The 12021-nt window shown below is 43.1% G+C and overlaps 1 protein-coding gene across 1 annotated transcript in view; it reads right to left on the minus strand.

Moving 5' to 3' along the window:
• The window catches only part of Ryr3 (ryanodine receptor 3), a 532014-nt gene that overhangs the window by 45845 nt on the left and 474148 nt on the right, over positions 1–12021 (minus strand). Inside the window, 4 exon segments of the mRNA XM_051144331.1 lie at positions 2063–2175; positions 2567–2698; positions 5268–5327; positions 5613–5783. Of these exon segments, the coding sequence (XP_051000288.1) occupies positions 2063–2175; positions 2567–2698; positions 5268–5327; positions 5613–5783 (476 nt within the window).

A 12021-nucleotide genomic window follows, 5' to 3' on the forward strand; every position in this document is an offset into this window, starting at 1 on the left:
ACATCATTGGGGGGAAAAGGCTTGCTTTTGAGACAGATGACTTCTGCCTGGCTTGCCTGGCCCTAGACAGGTAGCTTTAGATCCTGGCTGTCCTGGAACTCGCTTTGTAGAACAGGCTGGCCTCGAACTCATGGAGATCTGCCTGCTTCTTCCTCCCAAGTGCTGGGATTAAAGGTGTGTGCCATCACTGCCTAGCTCACTTCTACAATTTTAAATGAATATCAACTTCACTTTTTCATCAGGACTTTAGTATCCTCTGTCCCTATGACTGATTTCCATTTTCATGTTTTTATTCATGAATTCTATTTGATCCAGTGTTGCTTCATTCCCCTCCAAATAAAACAAATCTATGTTTTTGGGAGGGGCCCTGTGGAGCAGGTATTAGCTTAGAAGCTGAACTTTCCCCATTTTCAAAGACCCTAAATCGGAAGACTTGCTCAGTTTAAGGCAAGGTATGGAATATTCTGGATAAATGAGGGCCAAGACCCACCCTTTGATGAAAGCAAAGGCCAAGCACAGGATAATCCCTCGCCTCATCTTCTAAGAAGCATGCAGATGTATAGGATTCAGGATGCTCTTGTCCAAGTCAATTGTTTTCCATGATCAAGTGAGGCTGTTCCCAGATTTGGAAGTTGATAAATCAAAGGTCTGCCAATTGATTTCAGACCTGCCCTCATCTACTTTCCAGTCTGCCTTCAGAAGGAAAAAGTCACCTATCACCAGATATGCAGAGGCAGTCCTAGTGGTCAATACAGGCCCTGCCTCTTACTGATTTTACTATGGTGTAGATCCTCAACGCCCTCCAAAGGTCATTCATTGAAGGCTTGGTTGTCAGTCTCTGCTGTTACTGAGAGGTGGTAGACCCTTTAGAAGCTGAGGTCTAGTAGTAGGAGGCAAGACCACTGGGACGCACTCCTGAAGGGGATACTAGGGCATTGTTTTACTCCCTCTTCCTGGTTCCTTGTCTCTGTAAGGCAAGAAACTTTGCTCTCATGCACCACACACTCACCTCCATGATGCTCTACCTCACAATAGACGGAAAATGATGGCACTAAGGGACCATGGACTAAAACCTCTGAAACCATGAACTAAAATAAACCTTTCTTCCTTTTAAGTTAATTTGCCTCAGGTATTTTGTGGTAATGGAAATATGACTAACACAGATTCCCTTTTCTATGTTCACAGAAGACATGCTACACAGTTTGCAAAACAAAAACAAAAACAAAAAACCCAAACACTTCACATAATTTTTACTTCAAAGTTCAAAAGGCCAAGATAAACACATTGTGCTTCTGACTAGCCTCTTTGGGTATCTCTAGCCTTTCTTCTTCTTCTTCCTCTTCTTCTTCTTCTTCTTCTTCTTCTTCTTCTTCTTCTTCTTCTTCTTCTTCTTCTTCTTCTTCTTCTTCTTCTTCTTCTTCTTCTTCTTCTTCTTCTTCTTCTTCTTCTTCTTCTTCTTCTTCAACTTCTTCTTCTTCTTGTTTGTTTGTTTTTTTGTTGTTTTGTTTTGTTTTAAATAAGGACTGGCTCTATAGTCTAGGCTACATTCATTCAGGAGCTTTGTCCACCTCCTGAGATCTGGGATCACAGGCATGTAATCTAGCCACCCCTTTCTTCACCTCCATAGTAAATACACTGTGATGAAAGATGCTCAGGTTGCATTTTTGCCTCTGGTAAAGAACAGTAAATTTTGTCATATCACCTAGTGCCTGAACAGGGAAATATTGCTTTACTTTTTGATGAAACTTGGGCTAAGGCAGTTTAGTAAACAGCTCCCCTTTCCCAGAAGCCTTTATGTTCTCACAAAAACGCCTATCTCCGCAAAAGCTGAGAGCCTTGAGGTGTGGTGGGTAGCTGTTGAGGCCCACGAGGAGGTACTCTCACCTGCTTGCATACTAACCTTGATTGCTTAGGCAACCATTACACAGTGTAGTCTGCAAGTCACCATGAGCCAAGGACCCCAGCTTCTATTTGTTAGGACCTTAACAGAGCTCAGCTGTGGGAAGACACCTTAATTCCTACCTCTGGCTCACCTGCCAGAAAGACTTGACTGAGTACTTACCTGGGCAGATTGTAGAGGGGAGCCATCCTGAAACAGGCCACCACTGCCCGTTTCCGTTGCTTTGACAACAGTTTGTGCCATACAGCCTTTTTGGACCTCAAAGGCTGTTCCACCTAAGAAGAAATTGCATTAAGTAGGTACACAGTAGGCCAGTCTGAGTGGCAGACTGAGTAGCACAGACATCTTAACTCTGCAACTGAAGTTAGCAAAAATGTCCCCAGTGGTCATATTGTGTGAAAGTCCTGTGTTTTCTTCATTTTCCCAAATGTCACTAGACACTTATTGCTGTTTTACAAATGGCAAAGAATTGAAATAGGTCTTTTGAACTCATAGCAAGAACTTGCAGACAGCCCAAGGGAACGCTAAGGGGAAACATCTATGAGGCAGCAGGCAGCACGTGGGGGTGATGTGGGATGACCTTTGATGGTCCTTGTAATTGAGAACCGAGGGCAGGGAAGAACTTTTTTTTTGCGCGCGCACACTCCTCACGGCAAACCTGCAGACCTGCTCCAGGTGGAAGAGAGCCGCTGAAATCCTCTGCACTCGCTCCACTGTCTTCTCCGGATCAGAAGGTTCTTCATTCTTCAGAACATCTTTGTAGAGGTTCAGTTGCCATTTCACAGCTGGGTCATCAGACTGAAAGTTGAAGCACAGCCATGAGATGAGTGGGTTTTCATACCTCTTGTGCTAAGAAATACTTTAGTCCTCCCAGGGTTCCATATGATAAGATGCATTTTTATTATATTTACCTTTCTCTTCCCCCCTTTCTCTTCCCTCCTTCCCATATATATGTGTGTGTGTGTGTGTTGGTATTTATGTATTGTTAGAATTCTGCCCCAGTCTGCCTAGCAACCTATGATGTCACTACCTACCTGCCACTGGGTGTGCCCTTGCCCAGGAGTATATAAAGGGACAAGCCCTCCTGGTGTCTCTCTTTCTTGTTTCCCTTTTCCTCTCTTTCTATGTCTCTGTTTCTGTCTCTCTGGGGAGGACCCCCCCCCCCCACTTCTTCCTCATATCGTGTCTGTTGTGTGGTGCATATTTCATATTATATCTCACATTTCAGATATTTTTCATATTTAAAATGTATACATGCATAAACCCTGTGAGTATATGACACATATGTCAGGGTGCTTGTGGATGCCAGAAGAGGTGCTGGATTTCCTGGAGTTGTGAGCTGCCTGATGGGGGTGCTGGGAACTAAACTTGAGTCTTCTGGAAGAGCAGCAGGTGCTCCTCACTGCTGAGCCATCTCTCCAGCCCCACTCCTTTCTTATAGCCTACAGCATATAGATGCTATATATTAACTTCATATTCCCCATCCCTTTGTCTCTTTGAATGATTCCCATAAAGCAATCTTCCAATTTCTCAATTCTGTGTTTAGCTATGCCTACCTTGTATCTTGTGCCTATAGATTAAAATTTACATTTCAAGACTGTGTATTTGTATAATTCTTATACTATCTTTTTAAAATCAAGCCCATTTACCTCCTTTTTAAAAACAACATTCTGATGATGATGATGATGGTGATGATGATGATTTTATTTTATTGTGGATTCTATTACTTCATTTGTCTGGCTAGTTTTGTTTTGTTTTGTTTTGTTTAATGTATTTGTATTGCATTTAAATTCCTTTCTGTTAGTTTTTATTGCTTGAGTTACTTGGAACATTTTCTTACATGCTTTGAATCTTCTCAGTTCATTTTGAGGAACGGTTGTATTTATTTGCTTTCCTCCCACATTTAGTAAGTAGAGACCCTCCAAGTGGTTTCACTGATGTCTCTGAAGAAGATTCACTCTTTCTCTGGCTCAAGGCTAATTTTGTTCAAGTCTTACAGCTCGCATTTACCACAGGATAGGCAATCAATCCTATATTCCTCTTCCTTTAAAGTTGCTAAAGCTCCAGCCCTAAGGCAAGCATCTGACTGAAGCTCCCAGAGTTCTCTCCAGGAGGCAGGCTTCCCCCTGTGATGGTACAAAGGTGCCTCCACCTGGTGTTCTTGCTGAGGACATTTCAGCATTAACTGGAATTTGATCTCCTTGACAAAGGATCCCAGGGACAACTACTCAACTCTATTTTAGGAACCAAAGGTCAGGATGTCCTCCATAACATCTTAGCTTCTGTTAAGCTGCCTGTTTGTGTGGAACCCCCTCCAGCAACCACTGCTTGCTTCAAATTGCTTGTTTTCCAAGGCTCCTTGTAGCAGCTGAGACAGATGCCAGAATGTGGTTTTGCTTTTAAAAACCCTGTGTCTGGGCACTCAGGACCACCCCTAGGTCTTCTAAACATTTGGGTATTGCAGCTGACTGGAATAAAGACTTTCAATTGCAAGTACTCTGTGTCTGGGTGGTCATCTCTGGTGCCCGCCCTCTAACAACCTCACTGTTAAGATTTTGAGCTTCTTAGGTTTTGGCCCTTAGGATTTTTTTTCCTAGAGTATCTTATCTAGCATTGTTATACATTTAGGAGGAAAGAATCGGTACTTTTGTTTTTCTTTATTCTCGTGCCAGGGCATAATGTACCTTGGAAACAGAGCTGTTCAGAGGTACAGAACTGGAGAAATATCAAGTTGCCTTTAAATTCTCTCTCTTTTTCTGATTTTTCCCTCTATGGCACAGATTTATTTTCTTTCAAAAGCTCTCTCCAGAGAGGCAGGTGCTAAAATGTCCTCCCAGGTGTCTCTGGCACTGTTCAGCAAACCTTGCAGTCAATAAATTCAGATACTTAATTCAAACACCCCCTGCAGTGGACTAATGTTCATTAGAAATGTGACATTTATTAGAGGCCTCTTTGCCACAGCAAAGGAAAGAACAGAAATTAAAGGTATAGCTGTAGAGCCTAGCATTTTCTTTTTTGTTTGTTTTGTTTTGTTTTTGTTTTTGTTTTTGTTTGAGACAGGGCTTTTCTTGCTCAAACTTGCTCTCATTACCAACGTTGGCCTTGAACTCCCAATCCTCATGCTGTTGCCTTTTATTTGCAGCAATTAAACAGTTTCTAGAACAAATCTTAAAATGTGAACAAAATGTGGCATGGTATACATTTGTAATCTTAACACTTGGGAGGCTGAGGCAGGAGGGTCTCAATTTTGAGGCTAGCCTGGGCTACATAGCAAGACTATCTTAATAGTCAGATAGGCAAACAACACCATGAGTGAGAGGACAGGTCCCCCCAGTCAGCATGGTGCTTGCAAGAGATGAAGCATCACCTTTTCCTGCAGGTGGAGGTTATTCCGCAGATGTTCCTTGACCTCTTCATCGGTGTCCCTCTGTGGAAAGATGAGAAATTTTATTCCTACGGACCACTGCGGAAATGCAAAATAATGTGTATGGAAGTATGCATAATCAATGCACAATTTGACTGGGATCTTTCTGAGAAGAACAGAAGGCGAGACACGAAGGCGACTTACCGTACTTTACTGTCTCCCAGTCAGCCTTAGAAAGTGTGTCCCTTTTAAACCCCACTCTGGCCCCTGGACCGCTTTCGAGAAGGCATGCCATCCACTCCCCTCAGCCTTTCCTCTGCACCCAGCCCGACCACGCAGGCAGCTTACACAGCTGTATCGTGACTTTGCAAGAGAGATGAGCTCCTGGTCGCCTGGAGTACACATGTTCAGACCAATGGGCAGCATTTTCTTGAGCGCAGCCACGATGAGGGAGGTCTGGATGGAATACAAGTCTCCCCGCCTCTTTGTCTTCTTCCGTTCCTGGTCCTGTCCTCCAGACTAGGAGATGATGTTGAAATAAAGAGAAGGGCTCAGTGACTCTCAGAAAGGGACTGCCTCAGCTCAGGGGTAGATTGCTTCCTTGAGGCCCTGTCCGTACAGGCTGGGCCTTACTACATTTCAAAGAACAGTAAAAAAAAAAAACAAAAAACAAAAAAACAAAAACAGAAACAAAAAATGTGTTAAGCAAAAGCAAACCAGATGGCCATTAAAGACCAGCCCCCAAACCCAAGCCTTCTCTTCCGTACATGCACGCGAAACCACAGTAGCTAGACACACGGCACAGACACCTGAAGTCCTGGCTTACTCACTTCTCCACCAAATGGACAACAGTCACAACAAAAAGAATGATTTTACAACAGGTAAAATAACTCCAACATAGAACAGCTCCCCTCTACTGGGGTACCAGTTAACATGTGGAAAAGCATCAGTCACGGCACCGGTGGCCTATTTCCAGGGCCGAAGCTGATTTTGTATAGCACAGGCATTCCATATAGCCTCTCCACCATGGGGCAACACGAATCCTTACAGAAAAAGTCTTGAAAAGACTGCTGGGTGAAAGGTATGAGAAAAACTATACATGAAATAAAGGAACTCCCTAAGCCTATGGGACGTTTTCTAAGCTTAATTTTAGTTTTAATTTCGTGTATTTGCACTTACATGTGTCTCTATGTGGGTATGTGCGCATGAGTCCAGTACCCACCGCGGCCAGAAGAGGGTATCTAATCCCCTTGAGCTGAAGTTACAGGAGGTTGTGAGCTGCCTGAGGTGGGTGTTGGGAATTGAACTGGGGTCCTCTGCAAGAGTAGCAAGTGCTCTTAATGGCCGAGTCATCACTCCAGCTGATGAGAGTTTGGTTTGCTCATGCTTTGTCATTCTTTTCAGAGTTCATTCAGCAAAGTATTAGTGTTTTTGTTTTCTGGGTTTTTTTGTTTGTTTGTTTGTTTGTTTGTTTGTTGTTGTGGTGGTGGTGATAGTTGCAATTTTGTTTTATGTTTGTTTTGAGACAGGTCTCACTATGTAGCTCGTGCTGGTCTTGGACTTGTGTCAGTCCTGCTTCGGCTGCTCTACTCTTAGGATTGTAGGGTGAACTACATACCTGGCTCTAAGTGGGAAACGTCAGAGAGAAATTCAACTTGCTTCACTACAGATGATGGTAGCTTCAAAACAAGCAACTGAAAACACCCAGAATGACAGCACAAGGTAGTCTGGGTCAGGGCAGGAGACAAGATGCTATATCAACCGGCTTTTTATGATGGTATGCTTGGAAGAGCAACACTGACCCCGTGGTAGCCAGCTTGTTAGACTTTGCCACAGCTGAATAAGCAGCTGGTAAAAGCAGGGAGGGTTTTATGAGCTGAAATTAGTCAAGGACCATCATGAGGGAAAACAGATTTTGCTTCATGAGTGTGTCTGCTAAAATGCATTAGCAGTACTGTAGTTTACACGACACGCACACTATGTGTGCCTATCACCTCCCTTGGAAGTGGCACTTAAGGCCTAGGTCTCTCGGCCTAGGGTAGAACCCATTTGTGAAATATATGTTTTTTTTTTCTTTTTTATATTTATTTTGTTTTACATGTATGAGTGTTTTACCTGTATGTATGCGCATCATGTATGTGAACCATGTGTGTGCTTGGTGCCAGAGAGTTCAGAAGAGGGCATGGGTCCTCTGGATCAGATGGTTGGAAACTACCATGTGGGTATTAAACCAAGGTCCTCTGCAAGAGCAACAAGCACTATTAACCATTGAGCCAAGGCCAAAGCCTCAGATTTGTGTTCTCTAAGGAGAAGAGCCACAATTAATTCTGCCTTTGGACCAATGACTATGTTCTGGTGTGTGAAAAATATTCCTAATGATTAATAACACTCAACCAAAAATGTGATTTTTTTTTTCCCACCAGGCTATGCAAGCAGCACTTTCAGGTGGTTTGTATTATCATTTTGGAAATCAGTCTGATGAAAGAGAATTACAAAAGCACCATGTCCCTAGTATTCTAAAACCAGAACTCAGCCGCAGTATGCAAGTTAGGAGTACAGTAACACCCATGAGAAGGGAAGAAATGACACTAAGGACCGGAGGCCTTTCCCATACAAGAACAGCAGAAAGCAGAGGAGAAGCTGGTTCCCACAAAGCTCCAGAAGTCCCATGCTCACAGAGCTTCCCAGGCTCCGTTGTGTCCTACCACTGAGTGGAGAATTCCAAAGGCAAAATCTGCCTGTAGTCTACCACCTGAACTAGCCGTTAGGGAGAGAATCTGGCTGCATACAAATGAACTACATGGTATTATATATGTATACATGTAAACAGTAACACATGGGTAAATATGCCAAGATGTAGCTGTAGATTTTATACATAATTTAAATGATCTCTCAGTTATTCTCTGTTTAATTTTGCCAATATCAAATTCTAATCATAACTGTTATGTATATGGTTTCAAAATGCCTGGGACACTAACAGAGCATTTCTAGTTCCCAGAACAAGCCTGAGATGTTTTAAGAATGAAAGCATGGTGCTCAGAAGTCTTGAGGGTTTTTTTTTTTTTTTTTTCCAGTTCACATAGAAAGAAAGTATCTGAGGCATCACCCAGATCAAGTCTGACTTGCCAAGGCTCCCTTTTCCTTTTCTGTAAGCTGCGTGTGAACTGGTTCTTACATGTCTCCCCCTCTGCACCCCACACTTGCGTCAGAGGGCTTAGAGCAATAGCATTAGATCTGTACTAGTGATCAGAAGGGGAAGAATTTCTACATAATAAACTTCAGGAACAACTGGAAACTGACTCCATCATGTGCACATTTTGTGCAAAAGCCTAAGGTTATCTGCTCATTTCAAACCTGGGTTCAGACCCTGGGAGACTCCCATTGAGTCATGGGAGCTTGAATCAGAGGCAGAACATGTACAGTGCGGAAGGGATGGGGGCCACTATCATAAATTAGAAATGTGAACCAAAAGAGTGAGGCTCTGAAGCTCCCAAGATTTGCCATTCCTACCTATTTCTGTCAATATGGTGACTGCCAAACTAAGAGAGCAGGCATCTGGAGAAGGGAGCAGAGATAGCAAGGAGACCTCCGTTAAGGCAAGGCTGGCAAAGCTGGCAAGTCTTGCCTGGCTTCCCCATTCCAAGGGTGGATAAGCCTACACCCAGTTCATTCTTTGACAGGTAGTTGTCTTCCCTGGGGGCCCACAGGTTGGACAATCCATTTGTACCACCCCTGCGGTGATCTTAGTGTGGAGGGGGATAGAGCCTGGCACCTCTAATACTAGGACAGAAAAGACACATCATGCATTTGACCTGTACCTTTACTTGCATGGCCTGTGTGGGAAGACAAAAGGAAAGAAACAAGGAGAAGAGTCAGTCAGTAAAAACAGGGATCCAAGGCATCAGGCAGCATGTTATTCATAGCTTCTTAGGCCCAGTTGCTCAGTCAGCACAACAGACACTCAACAGTTCATGTGAACATAGCATGAAGACCGAGCGGAGGTTAGGATGTAGGTTAATTTGCCTGTAGAGCATTATCTATGTCCACATCGAGCACAAGACCAGCTGTCCAGAGGGTATGCTCTGCAGACCCCACCCACAGCAGCCACTCAGAGACGTTCTTTATCTCTGTAGCATCTCCTCTTCTATTTCCTTTAACCTCAGTGGGCTGCATGTACCCAAAGACCTCACATTTTCATCCCTCTCACCCACCACATTATCAGCTCCAGCATAACAGAGAACCAAGTTGAGGACAATGCCTGTGCTTCCGCTAACAGGTTTGCATTCAAACCTTTGAATCTCTTCAAATGAAACATTTTATTCAAGTTCACTTGGTACATCTGATATACAAACACATTAGCCTAATGTGCTATTTCCCCATTTTTATTTTTGTATATATGAATTTTTTCATATAATATATATTTTGATCATATTCTTTCCTCTCCCCCAACTCCTCCCAGATTCTTCCCACCTCCCTATCCATCCCCTAACTTTATGTTCGTTCTCTCTCTCTTATAAAAAAAAAAAAAAAAAAAAAAACCGAACCTGAAACCAAAATCAAACCAACCCTCCCAAAAGTACATACAGAAACAAAGCAAAACAAAACAAAACAAGAACTGGAATCCTTTTTGTGTTGGCTATTTGCAATTGATGATATGTTTTTAAAAATTGCTCGAAGGACTGGGATTTGCATAGCTCACAGGAGACCCTGGCTTCTGTCCAAAGTACTGAAATCAAAGGAGCAAAACCAGAGCAAACGACAAGGACAACAAAAAGACTGTTGTAAGCCTCTGGGCTGGGCATGATGACGCACACCTTTAATGCCAGCGCTGGAAGCTGAGGCAGGTGGAAGATGAGTGCAAGCACCCCTGGGCTGCATGCTAGAACCTGAGGTTAGCCCAGACTACATAGTAAGACTCTGTCTCTAAACAGAGTAAGGTAGGGAGAAAGGGAGGGAAATAGAGAAGAGGATGGGTGGGGGTCCTGTAGCCCTGTTCAGAGTGACTTGGGGTCACTCCACAACCTAAACAACAGAGCCTCTTCATCCTTACACTGTAGCTTTAGAACATGCTTTAAGGCAAAGGTCCCTGCATCCTGAAGGTTATACCCTTTGTTTTTCACATAAGGATGAGGTTAATTACCTCATGGTAATTCCCTAATTCTGGCTCATAGACCCTCAAAACTACTTCACCTATACACTCTTAGGTCATGAACTACAGCAGTATTCATTAATCAAGCAAGTGGCTTTCTGTGCAGACCTTAAGGGAAGGAAAAAAGCAAAAACAAAACAAAACATAACAAAAAGAACCCCAAGACTTTTCAAGTCTTCATTTTTTTTTTTTTTTCTTTTTAGATGTGGGAGTTTGATGAAGGTTCATCGCCTGGTGTTGTCTGTGCCAATATGGCACAGGAGCTCACATCAGGCATTGAGCAGAGGCAGACCCACACTGTGGGAAGTCCTTACATCTCGCATTGGTGAGGGAAGTGAATGTAAGTCAGCTCAGCATGAGATGCTAGAGGAAAGGTCTTCTAAAAATCAGTTTGAGAAATGGGATAGGGCCATAGGGAGAGCATGCAAGGGGGTGGGGAATCATGAAAAAAGGAGAAAGAAGGGAGGGAACGAAGGAGACTAGAGGAGAAATGGTAGGTGTGTGGGAGGAAGAGAGGGGGCAGAGGTAAAAAGGGAAAGGGAGGTGTGTGTGTGTGTGTGTGTGTGTGTGTGTGTGTGTGTGTGTGTGTGTGAGAGAGAGAGAGAGAGAGAGAGAGAGAGAGAGAGAGAGAATGAATGTGAGATGTTTCAAAAGTGTAAGAACAAAGAAAAAAAGAGAAAGAATTCAGAGCAAGGAAGTAAATGAGAATGTGTGTGTGTGTGTGTATGTGTGTCTGTGCATGTATGTATGTGTGTCTGTGTGTGTATGTGTACATGCACATTGGACAAAACTCACACATGATTTTGTGTGCTCTTGAAAGATTCAAATATATCTTCTCAGACAATTCCTGTCCCTTTTCAACCCACTAAAAACATACTCCACTTCTTATATCTCAATGTCATCTTATTGTCTACAGTATTGGTTAAGGACTGGCTTAACATATCTTTGGCTACATGCATTCTAACTTACCATTCCCCTCCGAGGAAGCTGCTGCCATACCACCAGGAAACAAAGTACATTTAAAAACCAAACCCAAGCCAAAATAGTTGCTCAGCTAGTCACATTAGCTTAACATATATTCACAAACTGGTGCTTTATAAACAAAATATACAATGAGCCCACAAAAAAAGATAAAAAGAAATCTGTGTTAGCTGTCAGAAAAATATTCTATCTTTGAAGGGATCTTAAATCAAGTGGGTAGGAACAGTGAGGCCCACTGTATATTTTCTGTGCTTCCTTGCCATCAGGCACAAGTTATGCAGTGTGTGGCATGCAGCATTCACAGGTGGATGCCTCCACCAAGACTGCCATATGCACCAAAGGCAACTTCATTTACACAACACTAGAACGCAGCTACGAACAGAGACAAACGCAGGCAGAGGTGACAAGTGCCAATTCAGATCAGTTAGCAGAGAACGCTTCATTGTATAGAAGCAAGGACAAGAGGGAGTCAACTGATATGGAAGAAAATCCCCTGCCCGGCTTCCCTTCTGCAGTTCTCTCTTTTCAGACACCAGAAATGGCTATTTGTTGGAGGCATCGTATCTGCCTAAAGTGTTCATCAAATGATGCTCTAACACATGCTGCTGAAAACTGACTTTTAACCAG

Source organism: Acomys russatus, chromosome 4 (genome assembly GCF_903995435.1).
Source record: "Acomys russatus chromosome 4, mAcoRus1.1, whole genome shotgun sequence".
NCBI lineage: Eukaryota > Metazoa > Chordata > Mammalia > Rodentia > Muridae > Acomys > Acomys russatus.